The sequence below is a fragment of the Mya arenaria genome, chromosome 13, assembly GCF_026914265.1.
Source record: "Mya arenaria isolate MELC-2E11 chromosome 13, ASM2691426v1".
NCBI lineage: Eukaryota > Metazoa > Mollusca > Bivalvia > Myida > Myidae > Mya > Mya arenaria.
Window position 1 is genome coordinate 48,754,168 of NC_069134.1, and position 25,291 is coordinate 48,779,458.

General features: G+C 38.1%; 3 protein-coding genes and 1 pseudogene across 7 annotated transcripts; 2 read left to right on the plus strand and 2 right to left on the minus strand.

Annotated features, from left to right (window-relative positions):
- Positions 1-1,690: 1,690 nt before the first annotated feature.
- On the minus strand, positions 1,691-10,531 carry LOC128213352 (rho-related protein racA-like). Its single transcript, XM_052918965.1, has 11 exons — positions 10,348-10,531; positions 9,719-9,913; positions 8,864-9,032; positions 8,145-8,263; positions 7,142-7,245; positions 6,382-6,568; positions 5,850-6,054; positions 5,330-5,566; positions 4,607-4,710; positions 3,614-3,853; positions 1,691-2,911 (listed from the first exon to the last, which is right to left on the minus strand). Exons 2-11 carry the CDS (start codon positions 9,899-9,901, stop codon positions 2,696-2,698), a joined length of 1,764 nt encoding a protein of 587 aa, XP_052774925.1. The 5' UTR covers positions 9,902-9,913; positions 10,348-10,531; the 3' UTR covers positions 1,691-2,695.
- A 769-nt stretch (positions 10,532-11,300) lies between these two features.
- Positions 11,301-13,134, plus strand: LOC128215330 (dehydrogenase/reductase SDR family member 1-like; annotated as a pseudogene).
- LOC128213349 (rho-related protein racA-like) lies at positions 12,934-22,628 on the minus strand. Of its 2 annotated transcripts, none has more exons than XM_052918958.1 (11): positions 22,497-22,628; positions 20,969-21,163; positions 20,246-20,414; positions 19,483-19,601; positions 18,532-18,631; positions 17,668-17,858; positions 17,044-17,248; positions 16,463-16,699; positions 15,845-15,948; positions 14,410-14,649; positions 12,934-13,705 (listed from the first exon to the last, which is right to left on the minus strand). In XM_052918958.1, the coding sequence occupies exons 2-11, from the start codon at positions 21,149-21,151 to the stop codon at positions 13,490-13,492; spliced, it is 1,764 nt and encodes a 587-aa protein (XP_052774918.1). In that variant the 5' UTR covers positions 21,152-21,163; positions 22,497-22,628; the 3' UTR covers positions 12,934-13,489. The 2 variants fall into 2 exon arrangements, with proteins under 2 accessions (XP_052774918.1, XP_052774917.1); XM_052918957.1 differs by lacking the exon at positions 22,497-22,628 and adding an exon at positions 21,449-21,577.
- Positions 21,730-23,545, plus strand: LOC128213350 (dehydrogenase/reductase SDR family member 1-like). 4 transcript variants are annotated; one of them, XM_052918959.1, is made up of 2 exons: positions 21,730-21,768; positions 22,499-23,545. In XM_052918959.1, exon 2 carries the CDS (start codon positions 22,500-22,502, stop codon positions 23,484-23,486), a length of 987 nt encoding a protein of 328 aa, XP_052774919.1. In that variant the 5' UTR covers positions 21,730-21,768; position 22,499; the 3' UTR covers positions 23,487-23,545. The 4 variants fall into 4 exon arrangements, with proteins under 4 accessions (XP_052774919.1, XP_052774922.1, XP_052774923.1 ...); XM_052918962.1 differs by having other exon boundaries at positions 21,738-21,794; XM_052918963.1 differs by having other exon boundaries at positions 21,757-21,850.
- The last annotated feature ends 1,746 nt before the right edge of the window (positions 23,546-25,291 follow it).

Sequence of the window (25,291 nt, forward strand, 5' to 3'; positions counted from 1 at the left end):
TATTTACAAGTTGTACATGAATTTGACAAAATAAGTGTTGACTTGGCTTATGTTCCTGGCGTTGAAACCTTGACACGTATTCACACGACTTAAACCATGACTATAATCACGACTATAATATCACGACGACTATAGACACGACTATTACTATATCAACGACTATGGCCACGAACAAAACTACGACTATTATTCAACGATCAAAGCCAAGATTATAATCGCGATTTATGACGCGACTATAACCACGAGTATGATCACGACTATAACCACGACTGTTATCACGACGACCGTAATTCACGACGACCATAACACGACTATAACCACGAGTATGATCACGACTATAACCTCGAGTGTTATCACGACGACCTTTATTCACGACGACTATAACACGATTATAACCACGTGTATGGTAACGACTATAACCATAACTGTTATCACGACGACCGTAATTCACGACGACTATAACACGACAATAACAACGTGTATGGTAACGACTATAATCACGACTGTTATAGCGACGACCGTAATTCACGACGACTATAACACGACTATAACCACGTGTATGGTAACGACTATAACCACGACTGTTATCACGACGACCGTAGTTCACGTCGACTATAACACGACTATAACCACGTGTATGGTAACGACTACAACCACGACTGTTATCACGATAATTTAAATCACGACGACTATAATCACGACAAAAGCAACGACTATAACCAAAAATATTCTCAAGACTATTTTAAAGATAATTACCACGAAAATATAGCCGCGGTTAAAGCCACGACTATAAGCACGATCATAACATTGGTTACGGCAATCACGACTTTAACCACGACTTTAACCACGACTATAACTATAATGCACCAGTCAATTGAAACCACGTCCCCCCCCTCCCTCATGTCCGGGGGTATACTAGGGATAGCCGGGGAGATGGGCCATGCTTTTACCTTCCAGGTGCCCCGCAGTGCCGGGTGAATGCGGTGGTTTGTCTTCCCGTCAAATATAGCGGGGAATTGGCCTTTGCCCGGGCTTGGCTGGACCGAAAGTCAAAGTCCCCGCTATTCCCCGGACCTGGGGCGGGGGGGGGGGCGTGGTTACGATTGACTGTTGCATAACCAACACAATAACCAGGGTGATAAACACAACGAGTACACCTAATAGTATAACCACGACTATAACTATAACCAACGCAATAACCAGGATGATAAACATGACGAGTACCTCCAATAGTATAACCACGACTATAACTATAACCAACGCAATAACCAGGATGATAAACATGACGAGTACCTCCAATAGTATAACCACGACTATATCTATAACCAACGCAATAATCAGGATGATAAACACGACGAGTACCTCCAATAGTATAACCACGACTATAACTATAACCAACGCAATAATCAGGATGATAAACACGACGAGTACCTCCAATAGTATAACCACGACTATAACTATAACCAACGCAATAATCAGGATGATAAACACGACGAGTACCTCCAATAGTATAACCACGACTATAACTATAACCAACGCAATAATCAGGATGATAAACATGACGAGTACCTCCAATAGTATAACCACGACTATAACTATAACGATGAAAAATAGCCGAGGAGTTCCGAATGGAATGTTGGGAGAAACGCCTTTGAGCGGTCGGTAAAACAAGAGTTCACTGGTGGTTTAAACTAGTTTATATGCACCTAGTCTCACACTTGTTGCAACAAATATCAATAATGGTAAAATAAAATAAAAAGCCTCATCCGAAGACAGTATAACTATTAAAATCAATATATAGTAAAAATTGCACATTAAATAACCGTATTATATACAAATTGTACAACAATATACATGTAACACACATTTCAAATTTCAACATAAAACACAAACATAAAGGCAGGGGCGGATCCTGGAATTGATGTTAGAGGGGGTGTAAATTTAACAATAACTAGTCCGAAATTTGAGCAAATTTTATGACTTTTCTCTCCAATATTGACTTAAAAAGTAAATTAGGACGATTTTAGGGGAAAGAGTGCCGGGTGCCCTCCCCCCCCCCACCGAAACTGCTTCTGGTAATTGAAACAAACTGACAAATCTGTTTTGAATAACGTAAACATGTTTTTTACAAGTATGTTTCTATACATATAATGTACTATGTTCTTCCCCAAATACGAAATTACAATTTGTACACAATTTTTACACGATTTGAGCATAGATATTAATCATTTGCAAGGGGAAGTCCGCACTTTTGACGAAAAATAAACTCATGATATAAATTATATGCACACAACAATAAATATACAGAATTGAGAAGAACTCTTAACAGCTTATCCAGGCTGGAGGCGTAACTTAGGGGCTTAACAATGACTTGCGACCCTCCCTCAGAACCGAAATTCATTCAGTTTGTAATATTGCTGCGGGGGGGGGGGAATCATGTAAAAAAAAATGGTGCATTTTTGGGAGTGTTTTATCACTTTTTTTCTCCTGATTTACAATGAAGAGTAAACTTTTAGTGAACAATATCTCTTCGGTCGTTTCGTAAAGCTGTTTATAATGGTGTAGAGGACACATCTGTTCACTTTCACTTAAACGTTGGCAACTAAATGACCAGTTAAGTTAAATCAGAAGGGACGGCACTTTTCCCGTATTTTCCCAATACTTATAAACATTTATTTAAACGTCAATTTTTCTCTCACATCACTGCGCATGCGTCTTTACTCTTTGATCCGTATTTCCGGTCATACTCTTCAACGTCCTTTAAATAGGACAAGGGAGGCCACCTGTTTTCTTCCACATAGTTTTTATTATCTCCCTTGAGTTGTGGAAATTCAGGTCTCTTCTCGAAGGCTAAGTAGTTACTCGCAATGAAAAACAGACACCAGTTTGCGATTTGTGAAGCGTTGTAGGCCTGAAAAGAAAAACAAAGTTTATTAAAAATAAGGCTCGATTGGTAAGTTAATTATTCAAAATGTGACAGAAGGTTTTATACTTGCCGAGCGCGTCGGTAAACCTTTTGGGCAATGAATTATTTTAAAATAAGAATATACAAAATTCTGCTTTAATACGTATCTTCTAGTTGCAGATTAGTAGTTGTAGAATAACTCAATTTTAACTAAAAATGTACAAACAACAAGTAAATGTTTCATAAACAAATACTATTTACATTAAGGATTTTGATTCAATATAGCCGAATCTATAACAGCTATTATTTTATTATTGACTTGAATCTTATTTTAGATACTTATTTTTTTTATTTTTAATAATTATGTGTTACACGTGAAAAATCAACCACCCGAATCATTCCAGCCGTTGACACAATCAAAATCTCGTTATTGTTATGCACCAGTCAATTGTAACTACGGCTCCGCCAGGTCCGGGGAATAGCGGGGACTTTGACTTTCGGTCCAGCCAAGCCCGGGTAAAATATCCGCCCTGCGGGAACAAACAACAGGTTAAATACCCGCCAAATGCCTCCGCACCCACGGACCCTAGGTAAGGCCCATTCTTCGCTATATTTGGCGCGAAGCCTATTTCCTCGGCTATCCCCGGACCTGAGGGGGGGGGGGCGTGGTTACAATTGATTGGTGCATTACACTTTCAATCCACACACCTGTGACGTCAACAACAATCCGATGACGTCAATTTCCGAACGTTCGATCTGCTTTGTCACACTCCTATCAATCTCTTTGGTGATGTATAGTTCACAGAGGTTTATCAGGCGTCTCTGACCATACTCGTCGGCAAGAACTATGATGACGACGGCGTCGGAATCCTCAATGGGTGAATGGTCGGTGTAGAGATACTCGAGGAATGCCAAGAAGGTCTCTTCTGTTGTATTTGGTATGTGAATCTACAAAATATAGTCGTTAATAAATACCGGAATGTTGACATATTTAATCGTTCAACTTGATATTATAAACCCATCATTAATCCACGCGCAATACATATCGCAAAATACGGTAGTCCGTATTCCACTCTGGACAGTGCAATACGACCGTATTCCACTCTTGTGACGTCACTTCATAACAAGTATCGTTGCGCGATGTTAAAATTACGTCATAAAGCAAAACAGTGCATCGTTAAAATGACATTTATTATGAAAACAAGTGGTTTTTAAGTGATATAACCAGTAATGTATATAATAAAAGGTTTATTAGTACTGCGTTTTGATCCGGAATGTCGTATTCGACTCTCTTGGATTTTGCAGATTTTGAATCAACCCGGAGGATATCCGAATCGAGTCGAATAAAACCTCCCGGATCAATAGGCAGTACTAAAAACCCAATATACACCCGTCGGTGACTAAGGCGGATTAAAGTGACACTCTTATTCACAATCAATGCATACACGTGTATAACATATATACATTTTGAACTGATTGAACTAGAAGAGTTCCTTTGTCATTTATAACAAATAGTATTTCACTCTCTGACCCACGAGTTACAAGAGCAAAGGAAGATTAATCCGCGTGACTGCCGAATGAATGACGTTAAAGAGAGACAATAGTTCAATATTATTTGCAAAAAAATAAAAAAATGAACCTCAGTTATACATTTTCAAATGTAAGTTAACCACTTGTAATCAGTTATAAATGCAGTTTTACCTCCGTCATGTTAGACTTGCTCTCTACAAAGTTCCCACTAAACATGGCCGCCATGACGTCACACCGCGTGCTCAACACGCACTTGTTTGCGTAAATATGGGAACCTAGAAAGGACAACATACAACATTGGTAACATATTTTATCACGTGCCCTCTAACTTCCTATGCCATAAAATATGACCATGTGTTGGTTTTATGCTTTAAATCTTTTTGCATTCTTCTTCGAGATGCCTAAACGCTGCACTCTCACAGATTGATCGTTTTGACAACTTTATAATATTTTTTGGTTATGACATGAGCCAATTTGGGTAAACGTCTGGAAACCAGTGATGAATGACTGCTGACAAAAGATCAGATAACAATTTTTCATACATACGCTTGAAAATTGATGTTTTATGGCTTATAGCGTTACTCACAGTTTAAAAATAATGAGTTTCCCAAACAGTTTAGATCTGTTATTTTGTGAGTTATCTTATATGAATGCTTGAAGGCTTCGGTGCCAAAATCACCTGATTCTGAGACAAAAATAAAATAAAAGTCAAAACTATCAATCTATGAGAGTGCAGCTTTAAAAACGAAACAAAACAAACCTCATATCCGTGAATATGTATTTTGTTGCAACTTCTAACCTGAAGGTTGGATGTATAATTTGTATTTTGTCGTTCACCGTATACCAGATAAGATGTTAAGATACCTTTGCAAAATGTATTGAAACTTTACCAACCTCCAACGTTAAAAACGACATCCGCGCCATCCGCATTGTTAAAGAACAACTGTTTCATACGAGCGCCTGTCTCGTCATTCAAGAACGTGCCAATACTTGGATTCAGGAACTCTTGTTCTGTGAGCAGATTATTACAAATCGTCTCCAAGTAGCTCAGTCGGAAGATCTTCGCAACGCGCTCCAAGTCTTTGATCTCGTCCTCGCTGACTTCATCAGGGTCAGGGAAACGCGGGACGCCTGGTTGGATGAAAAAACGGTTATAAGTCATGCACGTGGTAATGCTAAGTAATGTTGTCTTTCCGTTCGACAAAAACAATATAAATTGTGGAAATGTATTCAGTCGACCAATAGAAATGGTGAAGGTTTATTCTCTCGACCAAAAACGATTCTAGACCAATAGAAACAGTTGACAGTTATACACTCGACCAATGGGAACCGTGGACACTTATATACTCGACCAATAGAAACTGTGGACCGTTATACACTCGACCAAGAACAAATAGAACTTGTTGACGTTTACCTGAATACAAGAATTCCAGAACTCTGATAAATGTCTTGGCCAGTATATCCTCGCTCAACTCCACAACAGTGTGCACTCGTGTTTGACCTTCACCTTTGACCTCGGCATCCTTTCCATACACAGCAGCGATTCCTGGTACCGCACCGGAGTTGAGCTGCTCAAATGAGAAGTTGTCTATGGCGTTTATTTCTTTCATCTGGTTATTCTGCAAATTTGTCAAGGTTATATCTTCATTGATCATAAATATATAGCGCTACTTTCCATTTTCTGTTTATGACGTCAGTGACTGGACGTTCAACGAAGGGTTTTGTTCAGTTTAAAATGTAAAGAATTAAACGTAACAACAAAACAAGTTCATAATAATTGCTCATCAATATATGCAATTACCGGAAGTAGCATTAGCGACATCGATTTTGGACAATTCGATAATCGTTTCATCACATAACTTAATTATCCAAAACGAAATCATCCGACGTCATTTAAAAACAACAACAACAACAACAACAACAACAAAACAGTAAATAAAGTATACCTTTATCGGTTTCGAAACTCCAAATATTTTAGCAAACATCTTGGAGGCGGCACACAACACGAGTGAATGGGCGTCAAGACTGTGACTGCCGGCCAACCGGAATGTGACGTCACAGTGACGAGGATCTTGTAAAATCCGGTACCAGTCCTCACCAAACGTTGACGTCTCAATGTCGATTTTTGGCGCGAAACATATGAATCGTTAAAAATTAAGGTAGGATTTTATCACTTCTTTGTTGAAAACACCTAATTGGCGCAAAATGCTTAGTGCTTAAACACAGAGTTATAAAACTTGATACACATACGCGTATTATCATTGGAACATTTATTTCTAGTAACATGTGAATAGTTCGTCCGGCTGGCGCACTGTTAAGTGCAGTTGCTTCCCATCATGGCGTCCTAAGTTCGATTTCTGGCCTAGGTGTTTGTGAGTTTGGTTAGTGGTCACCAAATCTGTGGGTTTTCTCCAGGCTTTCCGGTTCTCCACACACTTTCACACAACCTTGTTCCAACAACAGTAACTAAGCATACGTTAACATAGCTTTCTTTACAACCGTTGTAAAATAAAATAAAGTTTTCACTCACTTTTTTAATGTGAATAGCTTAAACGGTTTTCATAATATATGTATGTTCATGATTTGCTTGACAACGGCGATGATCCCAATAACGCCAATGATGATACTTACCTCAAAAAAAGTCATCAACTACTTTATTGATAGGTGTATCACGATTTTAAATGAAAACTTGACAGACAAAATGGCGTACCTGTCTGGGGCATAACTGGCGGGTCTGGGATGGTCTTTTTCGATTTACCGAAAAAACCCTTGGATTTCTTTGTCTTTGGTGCGTTCAGAACTGACCGTATCTGAAAGATACAAGATACATGTACAAGATACAATTTTTTTTGGCAGATGTATTACTCTGTACTGAGAGGTCACTGGCCGAAGTTCGTCTTTCGGACAAAGAAGGTAAGACAGGAGTTGTTTGTTACAAGATACAAGACTCTTTATTTAAAGTCGGGTATTTTCAGACATGAATAGCAAACCTACATAACATATCAAAGCAAATCAAAGAGTTGATGACCTCTTAAGCTATGTAAATGTTTAAAAGGAACTTAATTGTTCTTTGGGAAAAGGCCTAAAATTATTATATTTATACAGTTACACATAAATATTCATCAGAACGCATTCCCACAGATATAGCATGATATTTTATTTACGACTAAGTTACCCGAAATCGTTTTATGAAAATAGTGACACAGCCAATAGGATGTGAAATAGTGGACATATGGAATGTTTTGCTTAAGGTTTTGTTTCCAACAGCTTCTATTGATCAGGATATTTTCACAATCATGGATTTAAATAGAATTACAGTCGAACCCTGTTGGCTTGAACTCCCAGGGACCGGCGAAAATATATCGAGCCTCGGGAAAACCGAGCACAGTGATAAAGCTTAGATATGTAGAAAAAAATTGGGTGCTTTACATCAAGTTCGAGCCAACGAGGAAATCGAGCCAAGCGAGCTCGAGCCAACGGGGTTCGAATGTTATATCCATGGCATCTGTGTCTTTTGGAAGCAAGAGCGGGCTTAAATTTCAAAGAAGAGAAAAATACCAAATCGATATTTTCACTGTTTGAAACAGAAAAATATCAATATTATTTCGCTGATAAACCCCTCTTTATATACCACCGGAAAGCGTATACTTAAAAGTAAAAAAGGCAAAGAAGACACGCCCTATTAAAGTTCAAAAGAAAAAAAACTTACTGCTTCATCAAAGCAGATCTTCAGTCCCTTCTGGGTGAGGGCGCTGGTTTCACAGTATTTGAGTCCATGAGTTTTGGTTAGCGTGTCGATGTCGGCTGCGGATGCTGCGGACGGCAGGTCTACAATATATAACATAAATAACAATTTGCAGAAAGTAACATTTTAAACAACCAGCGGCAAAAAGCCTTTTTTACGGTCTGTAGTAAAAATATCTTTACAGTCTACATACAGTTTGCAACAAAAAAGTATTTGAACACTCAGCAGCATACAATATTCTTTTTTACAGAAGTCTTGCAGAGTAGAATTTTAGCATCGTACAGTATACGAAGTGCGCCTGCAATAAACAACTTTCGGGCTACTACGCATTCTGTACATAGTCAGTTGACCAATTTGCACGCGAAAAACCCACTTATTTCTACTGAAGGTTCCACTTGTGTACTTAACATTAAAAAAAACCGTTCGATTTTGTTTTGCTCTGAACGTAGTTACAAGTCACTGCCAAATTGGTGTAATTTGCCCTTAAAGCTGCACTCTCACAGATTTACCGTTTTGACAACTCTTTTTATTTTGTCTTTGAATGAGCCAATTTTTGCGTAATTATCGGTAAACCAGTGATATATGTCTGCTGACAAAAGATCAGCTTTAAAAGGCAGTCGAATGTTTTTCATTTATGACACATTTTAAACAAAATTGGTATTATTTGCAGCAGATCGACCTACCAGCTTTGCATCCGACTAGTACAATCGGTGTATTTGGGCAATAATGTCTCACTTCCGGTAGCCATATTGGCTCCACGTTTTCAAATGAAGATGATGTGCTAAGGTCAAAACAGATGAAAAACACGTCCGTCCCTGGATAGGAAAGGGGTCTGAGGCGGTCGTAATCCTCCTAAAAAATTAATGGAATCAAATCAAGCAGCAATGGTAGGTCCAGATATTCAAACTGGGAGTGGTGAGGGAAGGAGGGGAGGGGGGGGGGGTCGGTGAGTGCGCAATCGTCAAACACCCTCAAAACGTTTATTTTACTGAGGTATTGAAATGACAAATTTACCTGTTCTTGTACATGTAGCTACAACTACATGTAAAGTTGCAGTTGAGTTTAAAACTTATTTGCGAAGTTCTCATTAAACTTAGACTCCATGATACTCGCATAAATCACGTTTCTCATCCTTCTTTACTTGAACGTGATTATAAACAAGTTACACAACACTGGATGTCGTAGTACACATAAATCAGTCCGCACGTGCACGTGCCCGTATAAGAGGTATGGGCGGATCCAGTATTATACCTGACGTTAGAGGGGGCGTAACTTAGAGGCGTTACCTTTTTAACTTGTGTCAGAACCGAAATTTATTAGTTTAAAGTGTTGGCAGGGAGGGAGGGGGGGGGGGGGGTGGCTCAAGATAATTTTTATGTTATATTGTCTAGAATTGTGCATTTTTGGCGTATTTTATTACTTCTTTTTTCCTTCTATTGAAATATAAATTAAACATAGACGATTGGAGGGGTGCACCCCGTCATTCCGCCCTGGATCCGCTAGTGCTCTCCATATAATATAATTGAACGCCGACTTACCTGTCCCGCGGTATCCCAGAGGGCCAAACTGACCTCTTTTCCATCAACCATTACATCGGCACAGTAATTGTCAAACACCGTCGGGACGTACTCCGACGGAAACGCGCTGGTTGTGTATGCTATAAGAAGACAACTCTTGCCGACGCCGCCGTCGCCGACAACTGTTAGTTTCATTTTTTCCATAGCTGCTAAGTCCTGTAAAATTATAATTAAGACATATATGTCATTTGTAATGCAGTTATAAAAAATGATATCTTAACAGCGAATACCTTTGAAGAACGATAAAAGAAACTAAAATTTTATAATGAATATTTCTATTTGCACTACTGTACCATAAAACAAGGAATATCAGTTATTTAACGTAGCTTACTGATAAAATAATGAAGTTACAGTGGTGGTGTTTTTCATGAACATGGATGGTAAAAGTAAAGAAGTGAAAAAAACAACAACACTACTATAGCAACATTATTACTAAAAGGACACGAACATTGATGATTATTATTTTTTTTTTTAATTTCGCGCCAGCAAATGTATTGACTTTTGTTTATTTATAAACTGAGGTCATTATATAACCACTGACAACGGAAATTCCCAATAATAAAAAAATAAATTTTTCGTTTCGAGCTTACCTTTCAAATGTATTCTCTGTATTGTGTTTGTTTAAGTTTAAATCTACACAAATATATATACTATCACAATTTCAGTTATAACAGAACAGAACAGAACAGATATTTTATTAAGACTTGTACAAAGTACATCATCTTCTTAACCACATATGAATAATAAATAAACAAACACATGGTATGACATAGGTTATACATACTATGGAATAGAATCATAAATACATTCAAAAAAATAAATAAATATATATGCAAATCAGGTGAGGATGAACAAAACTATTGTAATTATAAGTCAATATTTAAAATTGATCTTCTAATACTCAGAGCTTGTTTGACAAATAAGGACAGTTTTATAAGTTCTTATAACAAGAATGAATAAAATAGAGAATATTTCGCGTTTACATACAAACTGCCAACACTATATTTAAAGTGGTCTTCGACTTCTATAAATAACATCCAATAGCACGCGGATTTTCGAGAAACTAAATATAGATATTAACACCGTACATGTATTGGTAAGGGGAGGTAATATTGTAAATATGCCGTTTGTTGATATATGTATATACATGTACTTGGAAAGAGATATGCATGTAAAGATCGCATATTATGTTAACCGTGGAAATCTTATGATCGTTTGTGTATACAGTCATATTGTACAAATTGTCCTAATTGTGTCATAATGTAGATGTTGGGATGGTTTGTAAAATCATAATAAATAGAACTGATAGAATCGATCGAAGTATCATTATTTTCCTTCTATTTGTCAAAAGTAATTAGTCATGCTTCTATTTTAAGTTAAATAGCCAACTGAACTGATATTTTAATCTTAGAATACTAGCAAACTAATATGCTGGCATATTATAGTAGAACGTAATTATCTGATGTGCTATTTTAATAACATCCTCTTTTTGAACAAAGCCTTTATATTAGATTATTATTTCTGGTATACTTACAGATTGAGAATGTCATTGAAAGACAAAGTCTGCATCGTGGCAGGAGCTACACGGGGCATCGGCCGCGGGATCGCCTTGCAGCTAGGCGCACATGGTGCCACCGTCTACGTCACCGGAAGAACCCTCAAAGGCAAGGATGATGCCCAATTTCCGGGTTCCCTCAAACAAATGTGCGAGGAGATCGAATCAAGGGGAGGCAAATGCATCCCTGTACTGTGTGATCACAAGAACGACGACGATGTTAAGAAATTGTTTGAAAAGGTTGCTTGGGAACAGAATAACCGTTTAGATGTTCTCGTTAATAACGCGTTCTCGGCATTCAACGCATGCGTGGATAACGTTAAAGTTCCTTTCTGGGAACTACCCTATCATCTATGATGAGCTGAATCAAGTTGGTTTACGAAACCACCACCTATGTTCGGTTCTAGCTGCTCGTCTGATGGTGCCCCGGAAGTCGGGACTGATTATAAACATTTCCGGACACGGGGGAAGTACGTATACATTAAACGTGCCCTCGGATTTGAGGGAAATCGATACTATTGTCAAATTTCTCGTGAAAATACATCCTATTGACGATGGTGGTATACAGAAAGGTACCTCCTCGGCCATTTTACATCGAAAACATCCTCGGATGTACATGGACGGTTTACAATGTCAGACATATTTACATTTTAACTATGCTTTTACTATATAGATCGCATAGTGATTTCAATTTAGCAGTTAAACTAAACGACTTAATTTACTCTTTGGAATCTTAATAATTTATGCAAAAATTCACTTCACTGACAATCATTTTAAACTAGGTTATACAAAATACACGTAAAACACTACAATTGATTATACTATTTTTTAATGAACTACTTTTAATGATGTACCGGCATACATCCGAGGTTGTTTTCGATGTGAAATGGCCGAGGAGCTCCGAATGGAATGATGGGAGAGACGCCTAAACGGTGGGTGCAACACGAGTTCACTGGTGGTTTTTAAAAACTAGTTTATATGCACATAGCCTCACACTTCTTCCAACAATTAACAATAATGGCAAAATAAAATTATAAGCCTCATCCGAAGACAGTATAACTATTAAAATCAATATATAGTAAAAATTGCACATTAAATAACCGTATTATATACAAATTGTACAACAATATACATGTAACACACATTTCAAAATTCAACATAAAACATAAACATAAAGGCAGGGGCGGATCCTGGAATTGATGTTAGAGGGGGCGTAAATTTAACAATAACTAGTCCGATATTTGAGCATATTTTATTACTTTACTCTCCGATATTGACTTAAAAAGTAAACTAGGACGATTTTAGGGGAAAGAGAAGAGTGTCGGGTGCGCCCCCCCTCCCTCGGAACTGCTTCTGGTAATTGAAACAAACTGACAAATCTGTTTTGAATAACGTAAACATTTTTTTTTCAAGTATGTTTCTATACATCTAATGTACTATGTTCCTCCCTAAATATATTTACAATATGCAAACAGTGTGCGCTGATTGTAAAGTGATGCGTCAAATCCAAAGAGGCACATTTTAACCCTAATTTGAAAAAAAAAATGCTTTGGTAAAATTTAGAGTTAAGTCGGCCTATTTAAATTCCGCGTTACATTATACGTCCTCGAAATAACATCTCTTGGTTTTAACAATATTTATTCGGATATCGAAATTACAATTTGTATACAATATTGCAAGGGGAAGTCAGCACTTTTCAAGAAAAATAAACTCATGATATAAATTATATGCACACAACAATAAATATACAGAATTGAGAAGAACTCTTAACAGCTTAACAGAAGGGGCGGCTCCAGGATGGAGGCGTAACTTAGGGGCTTAACAATGACTTGCGTCCCTCCCTCAGAACCGAAATTCATTCGGGTTATAATGTTGGTAGTAGGTGGGGGAAACATGCCCACAATTACTAGCAAATATGGTGCATTTTGGGCGTATTTTATTACTTTTTTCTTCTAAATTTCAATGAAGAGTAAACATCTAGTGTTCAATATCTCTTCTGTCCTTTCGTATTTTATGCTGTTTATAATGGTGTAGAGGACACATCTGTTCACCTTCACTTAAACGTTGGCAACTAAATGACCAGTTAAGTCTTTGCAACGAATTAAGTCAGAAGGGACGGCACTTTTCACGTATTTTCCCAATACGTATAAACATTTATTTAAACGTCAATTTTTCTCTCACATCACTGCGCATGCGTCTTTACTCTTTGATCCGTATTTCCGCTCATACTCTTCGACGTCCTTTAAATAGGACAAGGGAGGCCACCTGTTTTCTTCCACATAGTTTTTATTATCTCCCTTGAGTTGTGGAAATTCAGGTCTCTTCTCGAAGGCTAAGTAGTTACTCGCAATAAAAAACAGACACCAGTTTGCGATTTGTGAAGCGTTGTAGGCCTGAAAAGAAAAGAAAGGTTTATAAACAAAAAAGCTCCATTATTAAATCATAATATAAAATTTAACAGAAGATTCTATATTTTGCCGAGAGCGTTAGTAAAAAACTATTGGGCAATGAATTATTTTAGAATAAGAATATACAAATTTTTGCTTAAACAAGTATCTGCTAGTTGCAGATTAGTAGTTGTAGAATAACTCAATTTTAACTAATAATGTACAAACAACAAGTAAATGTTTCATAAACAAATGCTATTTACAATAAGGATTTTGATTCAATATAGCCGAATCTATAACAGCTATTATTTTATTATTGACTTGAATCTTATTTTAGATATTTTTATTCTTCAATTTTGGTTATTAAGTGTTACACGTAATAAAACTTCCACCGGAATAATTCCAACCGTTGACACAATCAAAATCTCGTTATTATTATGCACCAGTCAATTGTAATCACGGCTCCCCCAGGTCCGGGATTCCGGGGAAAAGCGGGGACTTTGACTTCCGGTCAAGCCAAGCCCGGGTAAAATCCCCGCCCTGCGGGAACAAACAGCTGATAAAATCCCCGCTAAATGCCTCCGCAACCCCGGACCCTAGGTAAGGCCAATCTCCGCTATATTTGGCGCGAAGCCCATTTCAGCGGCTATCCCCGGACCTGGGGGGCGTGGTTACAATTGACTGGTGCATTACACTTTCAATTCACACACCTGTGACGTCAGCAACAATCCGATGACGTCAATTTCCGAACGTTCGATCTGCTTGGTCACACTCCTGTCAATCTCTTTGGTGATGTAGAGTTCACAGAGGTTTATCAGGCGTCTCTGACCATACTCGTCGGCAAGAACTATGATGCCGACGGCGTCGGAATCCTCAATGGGTGAATGGTCGGTGTAGAGGTACTCGAGGAATGCCAAGAAGGTCTCTTCTGTTGTATTTGGTATGTGAATCTGCAAAATATAGTCGTTCATAAATACCGTAATGTTCACATAATCGTTTATATTATATACCCATCATAAATCCACACGCAATACATATCGCAAAATACGGTAGTCCGTGTTCCACTCTTGTGACGTCACGTCATAACAAGTATCGTTGCGCGATGTTAAAATGACGTCAAAAAACAAAACAGTGCATCGTTAAAATGACATTTATTAGGAAAACATGTGGCTTCGAAGTGATCTAACCAGTAATGTATATAAGAAAAGGATTATTAGTACTGCGTTTTGATCCGGAATGTCGTATTCGACTCTTGTGGATTTTGCAGATTTTGAAGCAAGACGAGTGAGATCCGAATCTGCACTCGAGTCGAATACAACCTCCCGGATCAAAACGCAGTACTAATAACCCTATTATACACACCGTCGGTGACAAGGCGGTTAAAAGTGACACCTTTAATCATAATCATTACATACACATGTAAAGTATATACATTTTGAGTGATACACCTTTAACTAATTACTAAATAATGCATTTATGGAAAATAGTAATATACTGATAACAAGATTGTTACCATGTATTTAATAGCTGAAAACGCAAAACAATAAATGTTAAATGACTGGTGAGTGCTAAAAGATTTAGTGTGATCACCTTTCGTCACATAAGGTAGAATTTCCGTGTTTTCTGCACCTCTCTTTCAAATTAAACTTGTTATCCTTCAAAGGAACCATTGTTTTTGACATTTATCCATTCCTTTTGGTATAGTAAAACAACTGTGTTAATTGTGGTAAATCTTATTTGGTAGTAAGAGTGCATCTTTAACAAACCGTCGTTTACTGAATTTTACTGAAGCATGACTGCAATATCATAATTTCAATACCATATACAACTTTTCTAAGCAATCCCTGTCCTATTATATTTTAACATGTATAGCATGAATGAGAATGAATCTTGGTGTATGCGAGCATTTAAAAAAAAATGATTGAACTAGAAAAGTGGTCCCTTGTGATAACAAAGAGTACTTCACTCTCTGACGCACGAGTTACAACAAGAGCAAAGGAACATTAAACCGCGTGACTGCCGAATGAATGACGTCAAAAGAGGAATAATAATTCAATATTATTTGCAAAAAAACAACAAAAAACTATGCTATACATTTATAAATCTAAGTTATCCATTTGTAATAAGCTATGAATGCATTTCTACCTCCGTCATGTTAGACTTGCTCTCCACAAAGTTCCCACTAAACATGGCCGCCATGACGTCACATCGCGTACTCAACACACACTTGTTTGCGTATATATGAGAACCTGGAAGGGACAACAAATAACATTGGTTACATGTTAATCTCGTGCTCTCAAATTTCCTATGACAAAACTTACGGCCATATGTTGGCTACATGTCTTCTTTATATTTTGTTGTTAAGAAATGCGCCAATTTGGGTACATGTCTGGAAACCAGTGCTTAATAAAAGATTAGATCGCATTTTTTATCATTTACGCTATAAGATTGATGTTTAATGGCTAAATGCGTTTCAAACGCTTTAAGAAAACAATTGAGATCTGTTCTATTGTATTATATGACTGATTTGATGCAAAATGAGTTGATTCTGAGACAGTTTATTTTAAGAAAAGGTCAAATCTGTCAATTTGTGAGAGTGCAGCTTTAAAACATTAAAAACTAAACAAAACACACTACCCCATTTTCGTGAAAAAAACTTGCAACTTCAAATATGGGCTGGATATGTAATTTGTGTTTGTCATTTTCTCTATACCAGATAAGATCCTAAGATACCTTTGCAAAATGTATTGAAACTTTACCAACCTCCAACGTTAAAAACGACGTCCGCGCCATCCGCATTGTTAAAGAACAACTGTTTCATACGAGCGCCTGTCTCGTCATTCAAGAACGTGCCAATACTTGGATTCAGGAACTCTTGTTCTGTGAGCAGATTATTACAAATCGTCTCCAAGTAGCTCAGTCGGAAGATCTTTGCAACCCGCTCTAAGTCTTTGATCTCGTCCTCGCTGACTTCATCTGGGTCAGGGAAACGCGGGACGCCTGGTTGGATGAAAAAACGGTTATTAGTCAAGCACGTGGTAATGTTGTCTTTTCGTTTGACCAAAAAACAATATAAATTTTGGAAATGTATTCAGTCGACCAAAGGAAATTGTGATGGTTTATTCTCTCGACCAAAAAAGATTCTAGAGGGTTTTTCACTCGACCAAAACAAACATGGTATTTAATTATCTCGACCAATAGAAACAGTGGACAGTTACACACTCGACCAAGAGAAACAGCGGACAGTTATAGACTCGACCAATGGGAACCGTGGACACTTATACACTCAACCAATAGAAACAGTGGACAGTTATACACTGGATCATTAACTTGTTGACGTTTACCTGAATACAAGAATTCCAGAACTCTGATGAATGTCTTGGCCATTATATCCTCGCTTAGTTCCACAACAGTGTGCGCTCGTGATTGACCTTCACCTTTGACCTCGGCATCCTTTCCGTACACAGCAGCGATTCCAGGGACCGCACCGGAATTAAGCTGCTCAAATGTGAAGTTGTCTATGGCGTTTATTTCTTTCATCTGGTTGTTCTACAAAAATGTTATCGATTTTGTCAAGGTTATATCTTTATTGAGCATAAATATATAGCGCTACTTTCCACTTTCTGTTAATGACGTCAGTGACTTGACGTTCAAAGAAGGATTTTGTTCAGTTTAAGAAAAAAGAAATAAACATAACAACAAAACTAATGCATAATAATTGCACATCAGTTGCAAAATGGTGCACACCGCATCAAGTACATGTAAGTATCGCGCATTACAAAAATATACGTAATTGCCGGAAGTAACATTAGCGACATCGATTTTGGACAATCACTATCGATTGTCGCCGCCCTTATTTTGACAGCGATGATTTATCGATTGTATACATCACATACCTTAATAATCCAAAACAAAACCATTCAACGACATTTTTTTTTAAAAAGAAGAAAAAAATTAATAAAGCATACCTTTATCGGTTTCGAAACTCCGAATATTTTAGCAAACATCTTGGAGGCGGCACACAACACGAGTGAATGGGCGTCAAGACTGTGACTGCCGGCCAACCGGAATGTGACGTCACAGTGACGAGGATCTTGTAACATCCGGTACCAGTCCTCACCAAACGTGGACGTCTCAATGTCGATTTTTGGCGCGAAACCTGTGAATTGTTAAAAATTAATGTAAGATTTTATCACTTCTTTGACGAAAAACTGAATTGGCGCAAAATGCTCAGTACTTAAAAAAGAGTTACACAAAACGCGTATTATCATTGAAAACGTTTATTTCTAGTAATATGTGAATAGTTTGTCCGGCTGGCGCAGTGTTTAGTGCAGTTGCTTCCCATAAAGGCTTCCTGGGTTCGATTCCCGGCCTGGATGAATTTGAGTTTGCATGTTGGTGGTCACCTAATATGTGGATTTTCTCCAGGCTTTTCGGTTCCCCAAGAACACAAGAGCGCGCTCCCACTTAACATTGTTCCAACGACAGTAACTAAGCATACGTTAATATAGCTTTCCTTACAACCGTTTTAAAATAAATAAAGTTAAAAATTTCACACACCTGGAATAGCCTAAACGATTTTCATAATGTATGTATGTTCATGATTAGCTTGACAACGGCATCCTCGGCACCCCAGTGTATTATTAGCTATATACTATTTATATTTGAGTCCATGCGTCCATGGGTCTATAATATTTATATAGGTTAAGTTACACTGGGGTGCCGAGGATGGACAACTGCGATGTACCCAACAACGCCAATGATGATCCCTACCTAATAAGAAAAGTCATCAACCACTTTTTTGGTATCAACTTGACAACCAAAGGGCTTACCTGTTTGGGGCATAACTGGCGGATCTGGGATGGCCTTTTTCGATTTACCGAAAAACCCCTTGGATTTCTTTGTCTTTGGTGCGTTCAGAACTGACCGTATCTTAAAGATACAAGATACATGTATAAGATACAATATTTTTGTCAGAGGTATTTCTCTGCTTTGAGTGGTCACTGGCTGAAGTTCGTCTTTCGGCAAAGGAGGTAAGACACGAATAAGGGTAGTTGAAGAGTTGTTTGTTACAAGATACAAGACTATTTATTTAAAGTCGGGTATTTTCCGACAGGAATAACAAACATACACATGTACATAACATATCAAAGAGTTGATGACCTTTTAAGCTATGTAAATGGTTAAATGGAACTTAATTGTTCTTCGGGGGGAAAAGCCTAAATCCCTTATCTTATACAGTTACACATAAATAGTCATCAGAATGCATTCCGACAGATATAGCATGCTATTTCGTTTACGACAAAGTTACCCGAAACCGTATTATGAAAATAGTGACACAGCCAATAGGATGTGAAAGAGTGGAAATACGGATACTTTTGCTTTATTTTGTGTTTCAAACAGCTTTTATTGATCAGGATATTTTCACAATCATGGATTTAAATAGAATTACAGTCGAAACCTGAGAAAGCTTAGATATGTAGAACGAATTCGGTGATTTACATCGAGTTCGAGCCAACGAGGAAATCGAGCCAAGCGAGCTCGAACCAACGATGTTCGAATGTTATATCCATGTCATCTGTGTCATTTGGAACCAAGAGCGGGCTTAAATTTTAAAGAAGAGAAAAATACCAAATCGATATTTTCACTGTTTGAAACAGAAAAATATCAATATTATTTCACTGATAAACCCCTCTCTATATACCACCGGAAAGTGTATACTTAAAAGTAAAAAAAAGGCAAAGAAGACACGCCCTATTAAAGTTCCAAAGAAAAAAACTTACTGCTTCATCAAAGCAGATCTTCAGTCCCTTCTGGGTGAGGGCGCTGGTTTCACAGTATTTGAGTCCTTGAGTCTTGGTAAGCTTGTCGATGTCGGCTGCGGATACTGCGGACGGCAGGTCTGCAATACATAACATAAATAACAATCTGCAGAAAGTAACATTTTAAACAACCAGCGGCAAAAAGCCTTTTTACGGTCTGTAGTAAAAACTTTCTTTACAGTCTACATACAGTTTGCAACAAAAGTATTTGAACACTCAGCAACGAATGAGTTTGTCTCGTATTTATACAATATATTTTTACAGAAGTCTTGCAGAGTGCGTACAGTATACGAAGTGCGCCTACAATAAACGACTTTCGCGTTACTTTGCAAAAGGCAAGAAACAACTTATAAATTCTCTATATCATATTCTGTATGATGATGTCAGTTGACCAATTTGCACGCGAAAAAACCCACTTATTTCCACTGAAGGTTCCACTTGTGTACTTAACATTAAAAACCCCGATAGATTTTGTTTTGCTTTGAACGTCGTTACAAGTCACTTCCAAAGTGTAATTTGCCCTTAAAGCTGCACTCTTACAGATTTACCGATTTGACAACTTTTTTTTATTTTGTCTTGGAATGAGCCAATTTTTTTGCGTAAATATCGGGAAACAACTGATATGAGACTGCTGACAAAAGATCAGCTTTTAAATGTAGTCAAATGTTTTTCAATTATAACACATTTTAAATTAATTTGGTATTATTTGCACAGATCGACCTACCAGCTTTGCAACCGACTAGTACAATCGGGGTATTTGGGCAGAAATGTCTCACTTCCGGTAGCCATTTTGGCTCCACGTTTTCAAATGAAGATGGTCTGCTAAGGTCAAAACAGATGAAAAACACGTCCGTCCCAGGATAGGAAAGGGGTCTGAGGCGGTCGTAATCCTCCTAAAAAAAGAACTTATTGGAATTAAATCAAGCAGCAATGGTGGATCCAGAAATTCGAAATGTGAGTGGGGAAGGTGTGTGTGTGTGTGGGGGGGGGGGGGGGGGGGGTGAGTGCACACTCGTCAAACTCTCTCAAAACGTTTATTTCACTGAGGTATTGAAATGACAAATTTATCTGTTCTTGTACACGTAGCTACAACTACATGTAAAATTGCAGTTGAGTTTAAAACTCATTTGGGAAGTTCTCTTTAAACTTAAACTCCCTGATACTCGCATAAATCACGTTTCTCCTCCTACCTTACATGAACGTGTTTATAAACAAGTTACACAACACTGGATGTCGTAGTACACCTAAATAAGTCCCCACGTACACGTGCCCGTATAAGAGGTATCGGCGATCCAGTATTTGGTTTGTGCATTTTTGGAATATTTTATTACTTCTTTTCTCCTTTTATTGAAATAAAACGTAAATTTAGACGATTTGAAAGGTGAACTGCCGCCCCCCGGCCTGGATCCGCTACGGTGCTCTCCGTTATAACTGAACGCCGACTTACCTGTCCCGCGGTATCCCAGAGGCCCAAATTGACCGGTTTCCCATCAACCATTACATTGGCAGAGTAATTGTCGAACACTGTCGGGACGTACTCCGACGGGAACGCGTTTGTTGTGTATGATATAAGAAGACAACTCTTCCCGACGCCGCCGTCGCCGACAACTAATAGTTTTATGTTCTCCATTGTTGCCGAGTCCTGTACAAATATAATATTTTTTTTATTTATGTTATGTTATGTTCAATGTAACACATGCAGTTATAAAAATAGATATCTTAGAATATCTTAAAATTAAAAAAGTGTACAAAACAACAACACTACTATACAGTAGCAACGTTATTATGGACACGAACATTGATGATTATGTTTTTAAAATTTCGCGCCAGCAAATGTACTATATAGTTTATTTATTATAAACTAAGATCATTATCACTGGCAACGGAAATTCCCAATAATAAAATAATAATTAAGTTTCGAGCTTACCGGTCAAATGTATTCTCTGTATTGTAAATTCTTGAAGTTTAAATCTACACAAATATACTATCACAATTTCAGATATCACAATAATAAATAAAATTGAGAATATTTCGCGTTTACATACAAACTGTCAACGCTATATTTAAAGTGATCTTCGACTTCTATAAATAACATCCAATAGCATGCGGATTTTCGAGTAACTAAAAATAGATATTAACACTGTACATGTATTGGTAAGGGGAGGTAATATTGTAAAATATGCAGTTTGTAGATATATACATGTACTTCCGTAATTTTGTAAACACGAGGACTTAAAAGAGATATAGGTGATTTGTAACTGCTTTGGAAAGATGTATGCATGTAAAGATCGCACGTTCTATGTAAACAGTGGAAATCTTATGATCGTTTGTGTGTTCAGTCAGTCATTTTATACAAATTGGTCTTAATCGCGCTATGTACAACACACGCATATAACATTATAATATGATCTACATTTGTACATGTACTAATGTAGCATCTTATGTAAATGAAGTATCCTCAGTGTATAACTATATGACATTATGATGATTTGTAGTATCATATATTAGGTGTTAGTATCATAGATTATATTACGGCATAATTGTAGTATCCTAATTACCGACCGTACGTGGCATATTGCTGCAAATACATGCCCGTGTCATTTTAATATAGTCTAATGTATTATTATGTCAGAATTATTTGAAGAATTATATAGACAATAACGGAATATTTTCTAACTATCCTAATTGAACCGTTTGTAAAATCATAATGTAGATGTTGGATGGTTTGTAAAATCATAATAAATATAACTGATAGAATCGATCGTAGTATCATTATTTTCCATCTATTTGTCAAACTAATTAGTCATGCTACTATATGTTGTATAAGTTAAATTAGCCAGCTGAACTGACATTTTACTAGCAAAATAATATGCTGGCATATTATAGTAGAACGTAATTATTTGATGTGCTATTTTAATAACATCCTCTTTTTGAACACAGCCTTTATATTAGATTATTATTTCTGGTATACTTACAGAATGTCATTGAAAGACAAAGTCTGCGTCGTGACAGGAGCTACACGGGGCATCGGCCGCGGGATCGCCTTGCAGCTAGGCGCACAAGGTGCCACCGTCTACGTCACCGGAAGGACCCTCAAAGCCAAGGATGATGCCCAATTTCCGGGTTCCCTCGAACAAACGTGTGAGGAGATCGAATCCAGGGGAGGCAAATGCATCCCTGTACAATGTGATCACAAGATCGACGACGATGTTAAGAAATTGTTTGAAAAGGTTGCTCGGGAACAGAATAACCGTTTAGATGTTCTCGTTAACAACGCGTTCTCGGCATTCAGCGCATGCGTAGATAACGTCAAAGTGCCTTTCTGGGAACTACCTGATAATATCTATGATGAGCTGAATCAAGTTGGTTTACGAAACCACTACCTATGTTCGGTTCTAGCTGCTCGTCTGATGGTACCCCGGAAGTCGGGACTGATTATTAACATTTCCGGTCACGGGGGAATGACGTATACGTTAAACGTGCCGTACGGTATCGGAAAAGAAGGCTGTGATCGAATGGCTGTTGACTGCGCACGAGAGTTGAGGGAGCATAACGTCGCCTTCGTGTGTCTTTGGCCTTGCGTGGTTAAAACTGAGGGCTCACAAGCAATCTTCAAGGATCCGAAATTGTCAGCCACCATGGCTGTCGAGGCTGGTGTTAGTGAACAAATTCTGAGAGACAACTACAAATACGGGGAGTCGGTAGAGTACGTCGGAATGTGCGTCGTCCAACTCGCAAATGACACAAATATCATGAAAATGAGCGGGAAAGTGCACATAACCTCAGACCTCGGGGACCACTATGGGTTTAGGGACGATGATGGCCATAAGCCTATAAACATACGCCGAATAAACTGTCTGCTAAAATTTGCGCCATCTTGGATTTCCTGGGTGTCAAATTTTGTTCCAGACTTTGTTAAAATTCCGTCATGGCTTATGTCATTTGCTGGGCACAAATTAAACTAAAATTATGCAATGACTGACAAACCTGAATAAGAATGTAAGCATGAATGTAATCGCCAGCTCTGGCAATTAAAACGTATATACAAGTAAAATGTATGGTTACATGTTTGTTGTTTTTAACTTTTTATATAATTGACGCTCATTGAGATCAAGAAAGTTCTCATTATTCATGTTAAATTGAGTCTACTTGTAGTGCATAATTCATAGTTTGTTTTCGCTTTTTATATGGATTAGTTTTTTCTTCGATCTTAAGTGAAAACGATACTGCATGTACATAGTTTCTCATGAAAACACATCTTCTCAAGCAGTGACAACCTTGGTTCATAAAGGTATTCTATGGTAAGATTCTAATAAAGAAGGATAACCTTTATTCAATATCATGAGCATATCGCTTCGAGAAAGGTGAAATTATCACAACGAATATGTAAATACATTTATGTTCTCACAGGCGAACACCAGTAATAAGAGACATACCCAACCCCCTTTCGTAAGCTTTTCAATGGGTTTTATGGAAAACCAAACACCCTTTTTGATGTGCATCATTCCATTGGGGGGGGGGGGGGGGTAATGAATGTTCGGAATCGACGATGTGGTCCGCTGTACACAGATGGGAAAACATGGTAGAATTCGGTGCCAATAAATATTCGGCATGTGTGTGTGTGTGTGTGCGTGCGTGCGTGCGTGCGCGCGTGTGCGCGTGCGCGCGGGTGTGTGTGTGTGTGTGTGTGTGTGTGTGTGTGAACTTTGTGTACTTACATTGCATATGTATGTTTATATATAAGGTCAGTACTGGTGCAGCAAAATTATGTGAAGAAATTCTTACCAGAACAGACCAATAAATAATGTTCAGTCGCCCAACATCACGGTGCATGCACCCCGGGAGTAGTCTTGAAGGGGGAAATTAACCAAGCAATAAGTAATATGTCATGTAACTATGTTGTCGTTGATTGATTTGATTAACGGTAACACTGAATCGATCGGTAGCAGAATCTATCGAGAACAGGAGTGGCTATACGAAAATCGTATTATTAATTCGATCTTAGATAGTTTGGCACAATCGGCTATCTCCGGCAACCTTCGAGGTAGATGTCAATCCTGTTAGATAATGGCCGAGGTGTTCCGATTGATTGTCACAGTTTTATTGTCCCATATGCACGTGCAGTCGATTGTTTAAAACATTCATACATTTGTAACATACATGAGCCCCTCCATCCGAAGCGAAATTTATTTGGTTAAAGTGTTGGGAGGGGGTTTGGTTACTTGCCCTAGATAATTTTTAACAAAATAGTGCGTTTTGGGCGTATTTTATTACCTTTTCTCCTATATTGAAATAAAAAGTAAACTTGACAGGTTTGAGGGGCGACGCCGGTTTTACCCCCCCCCCCCACCTGGATCCACTTGTGTACATACCTGTTGTATCATCACTGTTCAACGTGAATACGATTCATAAATTATATCTTTTATAATTGCCTCCTACTGCTTTAAATTTGGATTCTATGAATTGGTCTTCAGAATGCCGTTGCATAATATCAAGTTATGCCGGCACCAGTTAATTGTAACGACGATCCCTTCCCCTAGGTTTGGCGATAGCCGGGGGAATCGGGCCGTGTTTTTACCTTCTAGGTGGTCCCGCAGTGCCTGGTGAATGCGGTGGTAATGTCTTCGCGCCAAAAATACGAGGCGGGGAATGGGCCTACCTAGGGTGCCTGGTGTGCGGTGCATTTGGCGGGGATTTTTCCAGCAGTTCGTTTCCGCAGGGCGGGGATTTTACGCGGGATTGGCAGGACTGAAAGTCGAACTCCCGCTTT